We start from the raw sequence: 20,309 nt of genomic DNA on the forward strand, positions 1-20,309 counted from the left end.
AAGATCTTCAAAAGAGAAGAAAAGCAGATGCTTAGTCTTTGTTGCTCTTACTTTTAATTTAAACTGCAACTGCCATTTATTCTTCAATTCTCTCTTCACTTGATCATGTCTTGTTTTAGAGTTGTAAAACCCTTCCTCTTGAAACAACTTTCCCACTAATTCCATAAATTCACCCTTCCTAATGCATGCATAAGCTTTCTTGATAAATTCTAATAACTTACAGTTACCTATATCATTTAAATTTGCATGTTGCTTTATTAACTTTGCTACTCAACCCTTCTGAAATAATTGGATTATCCATCCTCTCTGCAAGAATTTTAGTGAAACCAGTACACAATATATGCAGAGAATATAGAGAATACACAATTAGAAAACAAAGTTTCCCTTTTCTATCTCCTCTTATAACACTATAACAAAACACACAAAATCTCTCTATTTTTCCTTCCTTTTGCCACATGTAAGGATACTTCTTCTATAATATTTGTGCAGGTACCCATCTTACTTACAACAAACAAATTTAAATTTTTAGCAAAACTGACAAAATCCAGATTCCTGCACTACTAACTTCCAGTTCTTCTACCGCAGAAAACCTACCTTGAATAAAATAGTGTTCCGCCGTTTAGAATAATATATATGTGTAGATCTGCTTGTAGCAAGTGGAGTCATACTATAGACCAAATCGCTCCATCCGATGACCAATCGTTAAAGAGGATCCACCCAACACCACTTAGCAAAATCAACTTCAAACACCGTGATATCCAACAACTTATTCAAAGTTGTATCATCCACTCTAGGAGATCTGCCAAGTGTTTTTTCAAGACACCGAACAATCTCTTTTTCCAATACTCAGGAAATCTTGCCCAGACCATAATGGTAAACCATTTTTAGTTTTCAGGATTAAAATTAGGTTCCCAATCACCAAATCTAACCACTTGATATTCAAGTATCCTCAGTTTACTTCTCCAAGTGTTATTCTTGTTAACATCATTTCTAGTTTGATTAGAAAGAACCCTTTTCCAAAGGAATCATTTGACAAGGACCAGTTAAATCACACCATTATTTCTAAAAAAAAAATAACATATTGTGCTAATGAAACATTGTATAATATCGTGCCAAAAGATATACGCGGTAAATGACATGACTAGATAAATTTGTAGAATTAGAATTGCCCATTTCCGGTGCTTAATTTGCAGCTGCGCAGCATATCAACAGGGCGGTAACGGGAAATATGGTTTCCCTTAGTCTAACAAATAATTCGTTTCTACTCCTCTTAAGAAAAATGTTTTTGATCCACCTGATTTATAATTTGCTGATAGGCATCGAGTTGTCTTCACGGTTAGGCAGGATCAGGGTAGATAATCGAAACTTGAGAATAATTCAGACCCAGATATTATGTAAATAAGCAAATATATTGTTAGTATAGTTAGAATTTCTGAATAAATTACACTAATTACAATCCTTCCTACATTGTACTTCCCCTTCCTCCATTGTATTTCCCCATAAGTGACCATTCGTTAATTAGTCAGACTGAAGATCCCCCTTCCACAGGTTCAGGTGCAGGTGTCGGTGCTAGTGTTGTTGCCGACGCCATTTCCGGTGCTGGTTTCCGATCAATTGGTGCTCTTGTTGATAATACTTTTCTCTCCAAATAATTAGATATTATCATCCCGCTTGCTTTGATTGATTCTTCAACTGCACCAAATGCATCACAATAAGTATCTAAGTTCTAATAAAACAAAGCCTCATGTCATTAATTGGTATATAACCCAAAAGAAAGCATAGAAATCTGAAGAGTCCGTACCTTTGGTGTGACGAGACAACAAATTTGCGGATTTAGCAGCGGCAGACAAATGAATCAGAGTTGGAGTGATTATAGTGATGACAGCCCAAAAGAAGAAAATCAAAACATATGTTCTTCCTGCAGTCATTTTCGCGGTATATTCTCTGTTCTAGCAAGAATCCCTTGCAGCTAGCACTCTCTGTTCGGGTAAGAATTCCTTGCAGTTTGCAGGTCATGCAATGGTATTCCCTCCAAAAAAGCTCATCGATCCTTGGTGGGTTTTATGGCTTAAGATGAGAGATACAGAGTTGTAGAAAGAGGGAGGTGAACTGGTGAAATATATAATGTGACCAAGCAGGCCTTTAGCTGGCCATGTTTAAATAAATAACATGTCAATGATTAATTAGAGAAACTATTAGTCTCTAACTAGTTGTTTGATGATAATGATGATGATGGTGTTGGTGGTAGTAGTAGCAGTGTTTCCGTTCAGCAAACGTAATATACTAATGTGTTAATATGAATGTGAGATTTCATTGGATCAGTAGTTGAGGAGTTGTTACTAATGACAATCAGATTATGATTGAGAGACCTTAACAAACTAACTTTTAACTTTACATTAAAACTTATAAAGTTATAATGCATTTGGTTTATTGGCTTTCTAATAAACATATGATTATTATTAAGTTGGTTCTAACTTCTAAAGTTTAATAGAGAAAATAGTTAGTTGAAGGATGTACATATATGTATCTCTAACTCAGCTCATGTCATGTGGTACAAAAGCAGCTTGGTACATTTGACTTTCGAGAGAGCTTTAGGCATTACCTGCTTATAGAAACTATTTTTTTTGATCGATTCACATTTTTCTAGTTATGACAGATATCGTGCCCTTCTCCGGATGATTAGTATTTCTAAGACGTGCCTAACCAGACAAATGGGTACATAATTAAGCAATCCTTGCACGAACTAGTATAAAGGTAACGTCATGGTAGTCTGGTTTCATTTAAAAATAGAAAAGACTTTTCTTATGGGAATCTTATTTTGAAATGGAAATATGGATTGAAGGAAAACTTATTAGTTGCTTGCTAATTGGGAAGAAAATGAAACAATATCTTTTTGAGGAGGTAATGACTTGTCATCTTTCATTATAATTAAATTGCACAAAACCAAAAGGAGATTGCCTGTGATTTTCTTTGAAACATTTATAGGTTAACCAAAAGGAATGATTTGTTTGAGTACTCGCTATTTCAAATGGGATAAATTGATATTCCCACTGCTAGCTAGCCATTTAAAATCTTGGAAATTTTCATGGTTGTAGACTTCTGCCCTTAAACCCATTTTCCACCATCCTAACGGTGCATCTATTTTCTATCTTTACTTATTTATTTTTTTGAATCATGGGTTAAATTACAAAACTAAAAAGCAATTACATGTGGGTATTTAATACCCATTGAGTCATTTCGTAAAATCTGGCTAACAAAATGTGGTATTGCCCAGTTTCAAATTGTTGTCGATAAGTTTCCCGATTGGCTACCATATGTTGCGAAGTTTGCAGACCCATAAGTTGTTTGTTTCTTTCTCTGTAGTTGTTTTGTATATCGCAGTGAGGAATTTGTTGCATTCTCAGCTTAGTTTCAGTAATCATTCATGCAATATACCATGGAGGTTCCATGGAGAATTTTCTGAAGCGCATCAGATTTTTGGAGTCCATTTCAAATATGACTTTTGGCCATTATCTTTCCGTTGCAATTCTGGTTGCTAGTAGAGTGGCCCAGGTCTCGGCTGATAGTGCAGTGGTTATTCCTAACGGTTGTGCTAGGGCCATCACAATTGTCGTCTCTGAATCCCTGCAAATAAATCCCGCTCCTTCCCATTCTGGGTGACTTCTAGTAGCTCCATCGGTGTTAATTTTTATCCAGCCCCTCTCTGGAATGGACCAGCCTACCCCTATAGTTTTTGTAGCTCGGATGTTGCTTGTTGGATTACTGGTAGGTGGTTCCCCAGGGACTAACGACGGGGTTTGTGCTTTTGCCCATTCAAATTCTTGTTGTTGACTTAAAGCTCTCGTTATAATGTCTTCAGGTGTTGTATGACTCTGTCTGAAAATGAGCTCATTTCTGGTTGTCTAGAGCGACCAAAAGAGAAAACAGAATGTTGTAATGAAATATCTAGGGGCATTTTCCCGCAGGATCTTGGGGGTTAAGGCAAATGGTGGGTTGTTGTTGGTGGTTTTTTCAGTTGAAAGGGTAGCGAGTAGGTTGCGCCAGGTAGTTGTTGTCATTGAACAGTGAAGGAGAATGTGGTCAGCTGATTCTGGCTCAGCATTAATACTGCAGCGAGGCCAGAGGTTGGGATTAGTGAGGTTGATGCAGTGAAGGATAGAAAAGGTCGGCTGAATTTTTGGTGGACACGGTAAGGTCCATAGGAATTTGGTAGTTGGAATAGAGGGGGGGTGCGAGTGGTTATCTAGTTGTAAAAGATATTTGTACCTGGAGGCGGTGATATATTTTCCGGACTTTGAATGTGGCCATATGATTTTGGGGTGTTTTCACGAGAAGGTGGATGTTTATGATGTGTTGGGATGCAGCAGGATGGAGGTTATTTAGATGGTCGTGTCTCCAGTTGTGAGAGATAGGGTCAATGATATCAGCAACTGTGTGGATAGGGTCGCAAAGAGAAGGATCAATATTGTCAAATTATGGTATCCAGTTAGCTTGGATAGGGGTTGCCAAACCGTTTCCTATTTTATAAAAAATAAGTTGTTGGAAAGAGGGTATAATGGAAGCCATTTGTCTCCATTGAGGATTGGAGGTGGATGGGATAGGAGTGGTTCCATAAGGGATTGGTTGATGATGGAGATATTTCTTATTGTAAAGACTGGAACATATGGAATGAGGTTGATCATGTAGATTCTAAATTCTTTTCATGAATAAGGATTTATTGTGATTACTACTTTTCCTTATTCCAAGCCCCCCTTTGATATCGGTTAGGTGAGTTTGTCCCATCCTATAGGATGAATTTTTTTAACAGATGAATCGTGGCCCCATAAAAAGTTCCTGGTGATTCGATCTATTTGTTTGTACACATGGGTGGGAAAACTTGTGTTTGCATAAAGTGTTTGGATGTAGGAGTTAGAGAAGTTTTAATAAGTACTAACCTCCCTGCTGGTGTAAGGCATTTTGGCATCCATCATTTTGCTTTACACTCCAGTGTTTCGAGCAAAGGTGCGAAGATGTATCTAGAAGTTCTCCCGTATTTGAAATGAACCCCCAGATATATTGGAGAAGTCAAGGTGGTTGGCATGTCGAAGAATTGATGTAAACTATCCACGTTATGTCGTTCCATTCTTGGATGATGAATGATTGTAGATTTGGCTATATTGACTATCTGTCCTGCTGAGGAACCATAGGATTATAGTAAAGTCTTGAGATGATTGTTTCTTTCTTCTGATGCCTTATACGTGATGAGGAGGGTCATCTGCATACATCAGATGTAAAATAGGCATTGTTGTTTGTGATATACGAAGACCCCCTACCATATTTTTGGCTTCCAGTTTCCCCAAATTTTTCGATAAGATTTCCGCACAAATTATGAATATATAGGAGGAGAGAGTGTCTCATTGTCTAATACCTCTCATAGGAGTTATATAACCATGTGTCGTACCATTTATGTTAACTGAGTAGGTAACTGTAGTTACACATAAGATTACATAATCCACAAAAGTGCCTGGGAATCCTAATTTCATAAAAGACTTTTTGATGAAACCCCAATCTAAGATATCATAAGCTTTCTGGATATCTATTTTTAGAGTTATTTTAGGATCCTTGGTGAGTCGCGAGGTTTTGATATGATGAAATAGATCTCATGGTATCGCGATGTTATCGTGTATGGACCTTTAGGGCACAAAAGCACTTTGACAAGGGCTTATCAAAAATGGGAGAAGATGGTGCGATTGACCAAAATTTTGGCTATAACTTTGTAGGTAACATTTCATAGGGTAATCGGTCCGAATTGGGATGGTTTTGATGGGTGTTCCATTTTTGGTATTAGTGTGATATTTGTGTTGTTCATGAGGGGTAAGTTGCTAAAAAATCTACGGACCATGGCTATTAACTCAAGGTGAGTGGTTTCCTAGTATAGCTATCAGGGCCAGGAGCACTTTCAGAATTTATGGATAACAGAGCTTGCTTGATTTCCGTTGTCGTTACCTCCCTTGTGAGCATGTCACATTGTCTTGGAGTTAATATGGGCGTGATTTCAGCAAATAGATCTCCGTTTATTATTGTGCTTTGTGATGTGTATTGATCAGTGTAATGATTAAGATTGAGTTGAATTACCTCTTCTTTCTCGCTGACCCAGTTGTTCTGCGAGTCCTGTAATTGCTCTATGTTGTTACATCTTCGATGGATGGTTGCTTTCGTGTGGAAGAAGTTGGTGTTATTGTCCCCGGATTGTATCCATTGAATTCTGGACCTTTGCTGCCAGTATGTTGCATGACATTGAAGTAGAGTTAAATGATGGTTCCTAAGTTGTTTTTCTTGTGTCAACCAATAGTTTAGTTTATCACCACTTCGTATAACACATTGATGTTGTGTCATTTTTATCTACATAGTTGATTTCCTAATCATATTTGGGAGGTGTCCAATGGTTTCTTTATTCCAATCTGAGAGAAAATTTGGCCTGTTGCGATGAGCTTTAGTTGCAGGTTTAAAGCAGGTTCCATATCATTTTGCCGAATCCAGGCGGAATCAACTATCCGGCCGAGTTGGGGGTGAGTTAGCTGCATATGCTCAAAATTGTAGTTATTGGATCCTTGCCAATCGATTGCTTTAGTTTGCAACATAATTGGTGCATGATCGAAAGCTATCCTCGGTAGGTGAGTAACGGCTTCATGCGGATTGGCAGTGCGCCAGTGTTGGGTTGTTATGGCCCTATCGAGTATTTCTGTTATGTTATCTTGTTCTTGTTGTTGATTGGTCCATGTGTACGGATCTCCTCGGAATCTGTCACACCTTCAAACACCCCAGATATTTTCTGCGAAAGTGTAACCCGACAGCACAGTGGTTCTGTGAATAAATATTCACCCACCTGCACTTCAGCCTTATAAGTTTGCACCAATGCAAACATCCAACTCAACAATTCTTCAGCGGAAGTCTTTACCCTTCTTTCTCTTCACTTAAACTAATCAAATGCACCCCATAATGCACTCAATCTTTGCCATACTTTGCTAACAACAATCATCCAACCAAGAACACTTAGAATATGACACAATCAACTCTTTTTATTGCATCAAAGGGAAGAAATAAAAAACTTTCCCACTTAGGGACTTACACAGACTTGTTCACCTTGAACCAAGCCTTAGCCTTACAAAAACTCTCCTATTTTGTGTCTCTCACTCACATATGCAAGCCTGCCGAATTTCCATACCTTAGGACTATTTATATAGCAGCTTTCCTTGGCCAAAACCGTGCACAACCGTTGTACACGCATGAGACAACCATTTGTCCCATAAAGCAGTTCTATAACCGCCAATAACTGAGCTAACTGGACAGTTCTTTCCTAACTCGCGCCAATCATCCAACACTTGTTCTCTAGCAGTTAGAACCCTTCTCCCACTCTTATAAACTTCCTTTACAACCGTTCTTCTTTGTCTCGCGCGTTTGGCATGCTTGTGAAGCTCGTAACCAACTTGCAACCGTCACTTGAGCTGTATTGCACTACTTGTTGCGCTTTACTGAATTTAGCCTTGATCCTTTGCTCATCCCTCTTGGACCTGCCAATTTATTGCTCTAGACTAATGCACGGACCATCCTTGTGCTTTAATCATCAAGGCCAACTCCTTAAACTCACTCTAGTTACTCCTGCGTCATATATGCTTCACTTCGCCAATTTGCATGGCAATAGTAATGCCAGTCTTGCATTACTAACTTGTTTGCACTTGTCCAAGCTTTGGCCCTGCTTGGAACTAATGCATCATCCTTGAGTAATTCTTAGTCTATTCTACCTGCTTACATCATCCCTGAGTTTGGGCATACTCAATTCCGCGGACATGCCACTTGCCAATATGCCACACCGCATGTTGCATCTTGCAACTTTGGATTCGTCTTGCCTTTCCCTCAATGAAGCTTCATTGTGTCGGACAATAAGCTCCATTACTTAGCCAAATGTCTTTACAATGTAGTGCTACTCTTGCACTTCATTGGACCTGCGGGGTTATGCCACTCTTAGCACTTGACAGTCAATACAGTATACCACTATAATGGCTTTGCATTGCGCCATTATGGCTATACTGACTTGGCCTGCAACTCTGTAACGCATAATCATTATGCGTCACTTGCAGCCACGTCATAGAATTCCAGATAAATAAAGCCTATTTGATCTATCATTGTGAGGAAAGGCTGCGTCTGCCCATATGTTACTTGTCTTCTTCTTATTTATTTTTTTCCGATTGATCTGTGAATGTCATTAAAGTCTCCAATCAATACCCAAGATGTTGCACTGCTGATATTGGGGAAGATTGTTGGGAAATCCTGCCAGAAATCCTTTCTCGCGACTGGATGTGGTGGACCATATGAACCAAAAGCTCGAGGGAGTGGACTAGTCGTAACTATTGATACTACCGAGCCTAAGTATAGAGAGCGGGTAGGCCACGCGCTCAACTCGTTTGTCTACCATATAACCAACTTATCTATGGTAACTTCTGTTGGATATTTTCAACAAACCCTTAAATTATTGGCGCTATAGCAGAATTCGGTGATCGACCTGAACAAAAACATCATTTTCCAATAGATACCATTATTATCCGTTGAAGGAATAGATGTTTATTCACTTTGAAAAGATGCATGTTGGAGATGAAGAGTCATCTTCAACAGATGTATAATCCTTTATAAATAGCATTCTAGATTTCCATTTAAAACATATCTCAACTCTCTTTGTTTTCCTCTCTAACAAGCATCATCAGAAACTTCTCCTGTGTGTTCTTGGTTGGATCAAGGTTGTACAAGCTTCGAATCCAACATTGTTGTGGGGCTTCAAGTATCCTGACGACAACATTCATTGATCTATTTGTACTCGCCAATCTAATTGGGAAGAATCGAATAATTGTCGAAAAGAATCTAACATTAGAGCCTTGAACCAGAGGCAACAATCTTTTCTTCACCGTGTCAATTTTCCAACAACTACTTGCACACCTAAGATTAGAAACTGCTACATTATTGTAGTTGATGTGTCACTTGTGACACCAAGGCATTCCTTTTTTTCTCTGACAGCGTAATCTAATTTGACCTTGCAATTTGCTTGATAAAATTTGCACCCATGGGAAAATGACGAAGTCCACTTGCGATGTGCCACTTGTGACACCAAGGCATCAATACCAAAAAAAAAAGGGACACCAAGGCATGGCATGATCAGTCAATAGCAAGAGTTGTTGGATCCGATGGGTGCAGCAAAAAGCAACCATACCTGTCCTGAAAAGAAGTCATCGGGATGTCTTGGCGTTATCAGACCAGTTGTTTTTGTTTAACTGATGATGCCCACGCGCTGCTGCTTCAGATTTAAACCATCTTGCCGTTTTCTGCCAACGGATGAGCAGCAAAGATACAAACTCTTCTTGTTGTTTGTCAAACTCAACATCAATAAAAAGACAAGATGAACAGGAACATAGAAATTTCAGAAAATTCAAATTCTGTCATTTGGTTGTAAAAAGTCTGGAACCTCGAAGAAAGACAATCTTTTATATCCAAATTCCAAACCAAAACCCTTGTCTTCAACGATGCCAAACTCTTGTAAACATCAAATAAACAAGTTTTTCCTTTTCATTTCCAAGTCTTCCATATTCTTCTTGCTGGAATCGCAAGCCTCGCATTATTTCTAGTTCGTCTCTCTTTGATTACTGGAACAATGTACTCATTGAAGTAAAATTTTGTAATAAGAAAACCGGAGTTAGTAAGTTGAACGTTAGAGTTCAGTTTTGCATAGCATTGCTGTCGTCCTTTGTCAGCAATGGAAATTTCTTCAAGGCACAGCAGCAGAAGTTCCCACTCAAAGTCCGCACCCAAACAAAGACGAAACGGCTACGAGCCTTCAGATGGAGATACTGATTGGCCAGACAGTCCATGGCATGAAATTCCGACGGTAAATAATTATAACCATCTCCAGAATGTCAGAGTTTTAGTTAAAGATCGACCAAAAGCATTCGGTAGGAGCTTGACACCTCCAAGTCGTTCGTCAAACCATGATTATGATTTTAGTTCCGCTGCTACAACTTCAAAATCTAGCTCAGTTAGAGACAATCAGCATAAATCTCCTTATAGACCGCAACCGGATGACACTGATGTTATTACTTTGCAAACGAATACTAGTCCTTTTATAAGAAATGATCTCCAAAAACATATAGTATATCCTTACAAAACTAAGGGAGATGAAGCTGAAGAGGAGTTAAGGAAATCATCAAGTAGAACTCAGAATCATAAAGCGTCTCGCCAACGTCTGAATTCAGAGGAAAACAGGAGTTCAGTAAAGGCAAATCGTAGATCAGTATCTGCTCCGAAACCACGAGCAAAAGAGAAGGAACAGCGAGTTGATACAGGTCTGCAGGCATGGGAAGAAGACAGGACTCCGTCTCCATTACCAAGAAAGCATAGGGAAACCGCAAGCGGGATCAATGCAATGATTGCAAATGCAAGGATGTCAAACGGTCCGGCTAATGTTGGTTTTAAGGTTACAGAATCGATTTCACCTGGCGATATTTTCTTTTCTCAAACCTTACCATTGCAAAATAATGTTGTAAAGAAAAACTCCGGTCAGGGGAGCAACTCAACTTCTAAACCGAAGGAAGTTTCTAAACGAGATTCTCTGCCTCGTCAAAGAAGCAAACCAAATGCTAATGCAGATCAGACCACTCGCGGTGTTTCATCAAATACTGTGACATCTCAAAAGAATGCTGCAACATTGAGTAGGGTCTCAAGCAGGAGGTCTAGCAGTAAAAGGAGTACACAGAGTAGTAAAATGAGTGATGGCAGCGGAACATTGAGCGAGAGTTTCAGAAAATTCACAGACAACATGCAGATAAGTCAGAAAAATATATGGTTTAGCTGCGGGAGAAAGGGTCCTTGTAGGACGTCAAAAGCACCTGAAAGTTACGAGTTTGATGAAGCTTCATTTATTCAGAAGGCATTTGTGGTTGAAAACCTCAGACAGTTTTGGGCTGACAAGCATCAACCTGGTTCTTTGAGTGGCTTCATTTGTAACAAACAGCAAGCGCAGAATCTAAAGCAATTGGTAAACCATATCTTTATCCATTATAATCATCCTACCCTCAATTGGTAAACTATATGCCACAGTTTTCTACATGTATTACTTTCTTATGACTGACGACTATTCCGTTCCACATGAACTAGATATCCCACAACACTTGTCCGCATATTCTGTTCAAGGGGCCTTCAGGTTCAGGGAAGAAAGCGCTGACAAGGGCTTTACTGTGTGAAATCTATGGAGATCAAGATCTAAACGTATGTCTTTTATATCTTACTGAGTGGGGGTACAACTTTAACTAACACAATTTTTCATTCAGACCCATTTCCAGTAGAAGTTTAACCATGTTTAGTTTGTTTAACATATATTGCAGATAACTCACGAGTTAAGATGCTTCAGTGTTGAGGTATACAGCATAACTTGGATAATTTTGGTTCAGTAACATCACTTTCTTTCTGTTTTTCTGTCATATAAGCATGAACATATATGTTTTCACTTATTAGAACTACGCTCATCCTTTGGAGAAACCAATGAATATGTCTAAATAGACTACAGGCCATGAAATGGACTGTTAAAGAATGACTATGCACCACTGTAACAAAAAATCCAACTAAAAACCTGCAATCTTCGGTGATGCTGTTTGGCAGGAAAAGGGACCAATGCAGATAGTTGTTCCATTAATCTCCAGCCCTCACCATGTGGAGCTTTATCTGAAATCAGAAACAACAAACGTTAGGTTTGCGTTAATGACTCTAGTCAAGGAAATGACCAGTAGTCATGCAACGACTCCTGAAGTTAGCAACGCAACTTGTTGGGCGGATTACAAAGGTACTTAATAGATTTTCGTGATCTCACAGCCATTTCTGTACCCATATTTGGCAGCATGTCTTTCTTTTATGTATTTAATAAATGGCTGTTGCAGTGATAGTATTTTATGAAGTAGAAAAACTAGCAGAGAATGTTCAGCACATGATAAAATGGATAATGGATTGCTACATGGAGACATGCAAGATCATTCTTTGCTGTGAAGATGACGTTGGCATACTCGATTCAGTCAAAAGTAGATGCAAAATTGTCACAGTTGATGCTCCCATCACTCATGAAGTAAAAATTATTCCACTAGCTCTCAACCACCAAATTCCCACTAATTTTTCTGTGTAACGCTTTAACTACAGTCTAATTGAAGCAAAATACTTGTCAATATGTGCTAGATTATGGAAGTTCTTATTCAAACAGGAAGGAAGGAAAGCTTTGATCTCCCCATGAGCTTCGCTGCTAAAATTGCAACCAAATCAAAGCAGCACATAAGGAAAGCAGTCATGGCTCTGGAAGCATGTAAAGCTCACAAGGAGAGACGGAGACTTCTGCGTTCTGACTAAAACCATCTTTAGATTTTACCTTACTGAACTTGCATCTTAACTTGCAGCTACCCTTTTGCGGATGGCCAACCAATTCCAATAGGATGGGAAGACGTGTTAGTGGAACTTTCTGCTGATATTCTCTCTGACCCATCACCACAAAGGTTAATCTCTAAGACCTGCATTCTTTGTTAATCTTTCCTATACATGATTTACATTCCTCGTGTACCTCTTTTGTCAGATCGTTTTTCATTCGCGTTGATTTACAAAAGCTACTAGGTGAATTTGTTCATCCCAGATTGATTCTCCAGGTAATAGTTGACAAATGGGTTAACAGACATTAAAATTTTCACTTCCAAGACAATATTCTTTTTTTCTGATGGGATTCTTGGTCCAATTTGCAGAAACTTGTGGAGCAATTTCTGAAGAGAGTTGATGCTAGCCTAAAAAGAGAACTGTATTATTGGCATGCTTACTATGTAAGTTGGTTCTTCATCCCGCCATTCTTTGTTGCAGCAGACAACTGAATTCTTCCCTATCCTTATTGGCTACGGCTGATGCATTTTGCATAAACATATACAGGATAAGAGACTTCCTGAAGGGACAACCGCCCTGCTAAAACTGGAAGGTAATTGAACTTGCTTGGTTTTCTTAGTGTCAGTTTCAGAAGGCTACTGTAATAATCAACAGATTTATTTCATCTATGCAGAATTTGTAGCAAAGTTCATGAGCATCTACAGGAAGAGCTTGAGAGGTCGGCTTCCATACCTTTCACAGTAATATGTATCCAAAGGAAGAGTTTAGCTTGTGTTCAAATATAAGATCTGGATATATGGTACTATCTGTAAGAATCTTTATCGGACCTTAAACAACAGAGTGTTTCTGTTTCAGAGTGGGAAGCAATAAAAGAACTTACAAATGTTCTTCATGTATGCATGCATACATTTTATCATCACTAAATTACAGACCAGTTGAGGTCAATTTTCATGCAACCTGAATACTTAAAACTCAGAAAACAAGTTGAACGAAATCCCAAACTAAAAAAGCGCATCATTAATACAAACGCATTGTTATAGATTCGACTCCTCTACAGGGTGAAGAAATACACTAATAGCTATAGTAAAAGGTGTATAATCCCCAGGTTCAGAATTGTAAAACTTCACCCTGACAAAAAATATTAATCGAGCTGAAAACAAGAGAGGGAAATTTAGACATGCAACATAATTTGCTTACATAAGTGAAACAAAATACTCCCATCATTTTTCTATATTCAGAAGTTTCACTTTGGTGTAGAGGCACTGCCATGTGAGCAGTCGCACAAGAAGCCAAAGACTCGAGTGAACTACGAAGTACGAAGTGCCAGAATTCCAATAGCTACATAAAATATATGGTCCTCAAAAAAACCCTAAAAGCATGATATTTTTGTGATACTCCTAACTAGTCCCTTATGTCTGTCCAATACAGAGCTTGCATTCACAAGCATCTAGTCCCTGGATAAGCCACTGCCGCTGGCACTGGTACTAGCTCCAGACTTCTTGCCACCATACCTCTGTAAGTAAGATGAACGGAAATTTGGATTACAATTACAAGATCCACATGGCATTAAAAAAATAATCATGACATAAATGATTCAATGAAAAGGAATACTTTTAGCAATAACTAGACTAAACGAAGCTAACCTGCTTCCCGATGCTGAAGGGAATGTATTTGTATTTGATCATGTGTAGAATTTGACGCTTCATTGTGAGGAAAAATAGAACCATCCAATAACAGAGCAGAATGGGCCAGAAAACAGGTACATCGAACATTGAGAAGAATGTCATGAAAAATGCTACCAAGAAGGCCTTTGTGATGGAATACCTAAATCAGTGAAACAAGAGACAAGACGACAATGAATAATATTATTTTAAACCCAGCAAAGTACAAATCACAATAACAACAAAGAAAAAATAGAGCATAATGAGTGGTGAAAATTGATTGCACCAAAAGACGCAGACCACATATTTTTTGCTGCAAAAGACTAACAAGCAAACAAGAATCGAAACACCAGTATTAACTAAGTTCTTCCATTATCAGTTTATCACACTAAAAGCCTCTCCAGACAAGATGAGATTTTACATAGAAGTCATGTTTCCTACATCCACTACAATCCGAAGCAATGTGCTTGGAGAAACACATAGATAGATACTATCAGCAACTGTACTCTAGCCATTACCTTTAGACAAATTAGCCCACAATATATCCATGCCCTTGCTGAAGGTACATTTAGTGAATTCTAGATAATTAGAGAAGGGCCTTATCCTTTTCCAACTGAGCAACTTGCAGACTGGCGAATGCTCAGACAGATAAATCTACTACAGTTCACAAAAATGATCAAAGACATACCTTGTGTCTACAGTTTAGTGATAGTGAATACATAACCACTACAGGCCAATGCAGTAAAGGAACAAAAGATGATATATCCACACATCCAGGGCAATTTTGTTTTCATATAAGATGGCTTAACCTAGACAAACAAGTTCAATATTGTATCTACTGAAATATAGTAAGAAAGGAACACATGATTTAAATCAGCAAGGATGTAATAGTTACAGCTAACAGTTAAGCACAACAATATCGTTACCAGAATTTGAACTCAGGGAGACGTCGAATGAATGGCTTGAACTCATCAGAACCTTTTGTTGGCAAAGAAGCCCCATCCAACCCTTCCATTTCTGGATCAATCTTGGGCGAGAGAAACCCAATTAATAGATTCAATAGATATATCCCCAGACCATAGGAAACAATGTAAAACCCTTGAACATAGTAAACACGTAAGATATAAATTGATGCAACAGCTAAAGTTCCAATCCATCTATGAACTGGCAGAGGTGTAGATTTATCCAGATAATGCTGAAAAAGTCTAGAAACATCGCTTTTCCATTTAGCCATGGGAGCAGTAGCAGATGCTCCACCTTCCCCTTCAGCCCCAACTCCCTCCATTACGTTTTTTTCAGTCTTATCCTTCCTGAAAAAAATAAAAAAACCTTAAAAAAACAACCCAAAACTCATACAGAAACTGTACCCAGATTTACAGTTGCAGATCTTAAATAAAGAACAATACCCATATAAACAGATAAAATCAAGAGCTAAATACAAACCCTAAAAGAGTTCTTATTCTGGTAAAACTAGAGATGTAGAGACAGATCTAAAACAAAATTAAACCCTAATGTTCCAATGGTGATGCTAGATATTAAGTAAAGAATTTATCGAAAAGAAAAATTAGGGTTTTCAGAGAAACGAAAAAGAAAAGAAGAGGGAAACCCCCAAACAACAAAAACATTACCGCTGAAGTTTGAATGATGATAATGAAGTATGAGATGGTAAATTTACCTTGTCAACTCCAGAGATCTTGTGAAGCTGATAAAATTTGTGTATTTTCTATCTGCTGATAATAAAACCAAGTAATCTTGTTTTGTTTGTTTGTTTAATAATTTTTCATGAACGCGGAGAGAGAGTCAGAGAAAGATGAGAAGAAGCAATTGACTATACTTTTTTATACGAACGAACGAGGAAAGGGTAGAATGGGATATCCATTCCAGCCCAGCCGTATCAAGCCCGGTTTTATAATTCATGTTAAACCCGACTCTCGCCTGCCAAACCACCCTTGGTAAGTGGATGGGACCCAGAACCGAAACCAAGAGAAACGGTTTTTAAAGTTTCTGAACCAAACCAAACAGTTTTGATAAACCGATTGATGCAAAACCAAAAAGATGGTTCGACACAACATTGTTGGTTTTTAAACTTTTATTTTTGTAACGTTGATATAAAGAAAGAAACACAAAGCAACAAACTAAAAATGGTGGGTTTCAGTTAAAAAGGCATATAATGTTCTTGTTCAGGATAATGAGCCAGTTGGTGGTGATTTCAACAAGTTTTTGTGAAAGAAGGATGTACCAGATAAAGTGAGCTTCATATTGTGGGCATACTTTCATCACTCTTTGCCTATACTTACTGATTAATCCATAGAGGAATGGTTGTTCAAAGTGAGAATTGTGTTTTTTGTCAAAGTGAATGGGAGACAACAGACCACATGTTGTTACATTGTGAATTTGCATATAAAGTTTGGTCCAAGTTTATGTTGGCATTTAAGATGGATTGGGTATGTCGAAGTACAGTTCTGAAGCAATTTGAAGCTTGGAAGCTAAATAGTATGAAAGGCAGGTGCAAAATGATTTGGTGGAAGGTGATTTATGCAATTCTATGACATCTGTGGAAAGAGAGGAATATTAGAGTGTTTGGAGGGAGAGCTAAAGATGTAGAGGAGTTGTGTCTGGTTATTAGACAAAGCATTGTGCTATGGTTATCAGAGACTTCTACTTTTGAAAGCCTTTCAGCAACTTCAATTTTGTTTAACTGGAACTCAGTTTTGCATATGTAATGTATGTGTAAGACTGTTTCCAGGGTTGTAAATTTGTATAGTTTTTTTCTTAATACAACCTTCTTTTTCAAAAAAAAAAAACTAACTAAAAAAATAAATGGTAATAAAAAGCTCGACAACTGACTTATAAACGATACTAGCAGCTACATAATTTGGGATTGAGAAGATGCCAAAATTTCCCGGACATCATGCTCTAATGCATAAGATGCGGGATTATGAGCTACTTCATTAGCTCATCTCCTCACAAAATTGAAGGAAACCGAGTTAAAATACTTAATAAAATTGTTGATCACTTTTACAAGTCGAAGAATCATCTACGGAATGATTAGCACTTTAGTCAAAGAAAGACAATCACCTTTGATGATGATACATTGAAGATGTAAACTTTGAGAAAGTTTTAGGCTTAAGAGGAATCAGTTAGCTTCAACAATCAACAAAAGAATTTGGCTAAATATTACTGGATTAACAATAAGAAAATGACTTGTGTGACTTCTAAGCTGACTTATTCACACCTACAATAATAATTATTGAGAATGTGAGGGCTCATATTCTCAAAACAATATTATTTATTGTCTTCCCAATCATTCGGAACAGGAAATATAGCCATCACTACGAGTCTTATCAGATATATGAGTTAAGTATATGTTGACTTGACTATTTGACTAAAGTCCAACTCTGTTGTTATTACAGCCTTAATCTTACGGTTGTATTCTTTCCTATATAAGTATCTTTAATAACTCTCCTTAGAATTTACAACAATTATTTCTTCAATAATAGATTACATGTTTCTCATGGTATCACTCGGTTACGATCCAAAACAAGAATTCAACACCTTCTGCAAATTATTTTTACATCAACTTTTCAGCAGATTACAGAATCAACATCTTTTACATATAATCTTTTACGGTTCCAATAAATTTTTCAGATCCATCATCAGAATTCGAATCAAGATTTGTTATTGATCTTTGTTAATAACTTTTCTGAGATTTTTTCATGTCAATGATAATTTATTAACAAAGACGAAGAATGATGATACATCTAATTCCGCTTCTAAAGATGGTAATTTATCTTTGTCATCTCTAATATCGTAAACTTTGTTTCAACAAAATTAAATTCTACCAGTTTTCTTCTTTGTCGATTTTAATATCAACTAGTCTGTATGGCTATGTTAACGGAGAAAGGCAAGAACCAGTAAAGCAAAATTGAAAAAGAGATGGGTACCAAGTACACCACCAACTTTTTCGTTTGGAAACCTATATGGACAAAACCTAATACAATCACAAGTAGTTCAAAATCAGAGACCCTTGAATTAGATAATAAATAGAGTTATTCTCTTTCTCTTCCATAATTAATATGTATAAACCAGATATTTGTGTACCTGATTGTGTAGAGGAGTTCTTGGACAATCTGAAAAATCAATATTGAAAACACTAGGGGTACCAAAATACACCACCAACTTATTCGTAGGCAATCTATATGGACAAACTCAACACAACTCCGAGAGTAAAAACTCAATCAAGGAAAGTGTCTAGAGTTATATATATATCTCTCTCTTGTTGTTAGAATGTTTACAGAACTTAATCTGTAAACCTAACTATAAAGAGAGTTCTTGGACTGTACCAAAGACCAATATTCAAGGATCAATCAAGTCTTATCCAACAAACAAGGTTGGACCATCTACTGTGATTGATCAACGCACAACCTGTGATATTTCAATTATAAAAATAAACAATATAATGTGGAAAAAGAAATAACATAGACACCAAAAAATTTGTTAACGAGAAAACTGCAAATGCAGAAAAAACCCGGGACCTAGTCCAGATTGAACACCAAATTGTATTAAGCCGCTATAGACACTAGTCTACTACCAATTAACTTCGGTCCAGAATGCAGTTGATCCCGAACTCAGTCTCCCACTGATTCAGGCACAGTCACGCTCCTTACGCCACCAACTTTATTTGCTTCTTTCACTTTCAGCGTCTTCTACTGCATATTTTGGCTTAATATGATATGTAGAATTTTCCACGTGAACTAGATTTACTTTGAATGAAAGAGACATGAACTTTACTCTCAAAAAACCTCATCCACTGCTACCTTATTGCATAGAGAGGCAATTCCCAACACCAAGGTCCACACGACTTAAACTGAAAGTTTACTCAAACTTGAGCAAATACTTGCACCAGCTGATTGCAAATTTATAAGACCTAACAAATCTTGTAATATTGACTTCATCGTCGCTTTTAAGAAATAAATGAGGAAGTGAGACAACACGTATTGTCCCCAATGTTGCAAACCGCATTGCCATATGCACTCTTCTAACTATCAACGTTCTTATGTAACTCCTATAAAGAAATACAATATAATTGACACTTAGTTGAATACTCCTTCAAATTGAAGCTTTCATGTTGCTTTAGCTTTCATGAAGATTTCTTCAACAATGATCTCACACCATGCTTATGCATCACCTATACTTTGTCCTTCCATTTCCTTGCATCCACAATTCGGCCTAACTTGCATATCTTGACATATTATGCATCTTGTCCATGCCCAAATATCATTTGGCGCATGCTAATGTTGCATATCTGCCATGCTTGTTAACATCCAGATTTTTGACACAAACTTGTGTACCTTTGCACAACTGGATTGGACCTGACTTGGTAATTCTGAGCATCACCGTAGAGCTCAGCAAATCGCATCTATCAATAACTATCGCGGATAAATCCCTTGGATAATCTTAAACAAGGCTACAATCTTCGCAAATGAGATGCCCACTGCCTACGTTCCTTGAAGCAAGTTGCATTATTCTTCAGTTTGGAACTCATTTTTACTTTACATGCACATTTGGTTTCTCTTGTCTCTCCCCTTCTCCAAAATCGTCTTAGTAGCAATACTGATTTGTAGGCAACAAGAACATCCACTTGTGGTTATGATAAAATGCAGGTCTTTGGACACCCTTGTCCAAGCATATTGATCCCACTTTCATAAACCAGGTGCAAGCACACTCCTTGTGCTCATCTAGCATCAACGAAGAACACTATACAAATGCAAGATCATGGTGTATCGGTTTTTCCCTAACTTACGGCTTTTTCTTCAGCATTTCAATAAGCTTTATGCTAGACAAGAATTGGCCATCCAATTCTTCTTTCATAGCATCACATTGCAACAAAAAATGTTGGTTCACAACCAGACTATGCATTACCACCAAGGTATATGCATTCGAGCGAGATAATTTTAATCTTTCATCAAACTGGCTACAACGAGACACCTTCACTTTTATCGCATAAAAAAATTCTTAATTATCTTTTCCTCTGCAAAGGCCAACAACATCTTTGAGTTGTGGAATTTTCACAAAATTTCCCTTACCACTTGTAATGCACATGGTACCAATAACACTACAAAAACATGCATATTAAATGCTTAATATTCGCAAACTTGTGAAAAATATGGACTTTAACACCCTGACTTTCACCATAGAAGTCAGCATAATCTTGAGTTTCGTCGT

The 20,309-nt window shown here is 37.6% G+C and overlaps 2 protein-coding genes across 2 annotated transcripts; one reads left to right on the forward strand and one right to left on the reverse strand.

Moving 5' to 3' along the window:
* Window positions 1–9,778: 9,778 nt before the first annotated feature.
* On the forward strand, window positions 9,779–13,167 carry LOC113291229. The gene is made up of 10 exons (XM_026540785.1): window positions 9,779–11,056; window positions 11,176–11,286; window positions 11,677–11,857; window positions 11,952–12,133; window positions 12,241–12,377; window positions 12,456–12,551; window positions 12,629–12,698; window positions 12,792–12,866; window positions 12,970–13,015; window positions 13,097–13,167. Exons 1-10 carry the CDS (start codon window positions 9,779–9,781, stop codon window positions 13,165–13,167), a joined length of 2,247 nt encoding a protein of 748 aa, XP_026396570.1.
* Window positions 13,168–13,290: 123 nt separating this feature from the next.
* LOC113288668 (protein RER1A-like) lies at window positions 13,291–15,918 on the reverse strand. Its single transcript, XM_026537782.1, has 4 exons — window positions 15,760–15,918; window positions 15,011–15,394; window positions 14,067–14,247; window positions 13,291–13,936 (listed from the first exon to the last, which is right to left on the reverse strand). Exons 2-4 carry the CDS (start codon window positions 15,367–15,369, stop codon window positions 13,871–13,873), a joined length of 606 nt encoding a protein of 201 aa, XP_026393567.1. The 5' UTR covers window positions 15,370–15,394; window positions 15,760–15,918; the 3' UTR covers window positions 13,291–13,870.
* Window positions 15,919–20,309: the final 4,391 nt, after the last annotated feature.

The sequence above is a fragment of the Papaver somniferum genome, chromosome 6, assembly GCF_003573695.1.
Source record: "Papaver somniferum cultivar HN1 chromosome 6, ASM357369v1, whole genome shotgun sequence".
Lineage (NCBI taxonomy): Eukaryota > Viridiplantae > Streptophyta > Magnoliopsida > Ranunculales > Papaveraceae > Papaver > Papaver somniferum.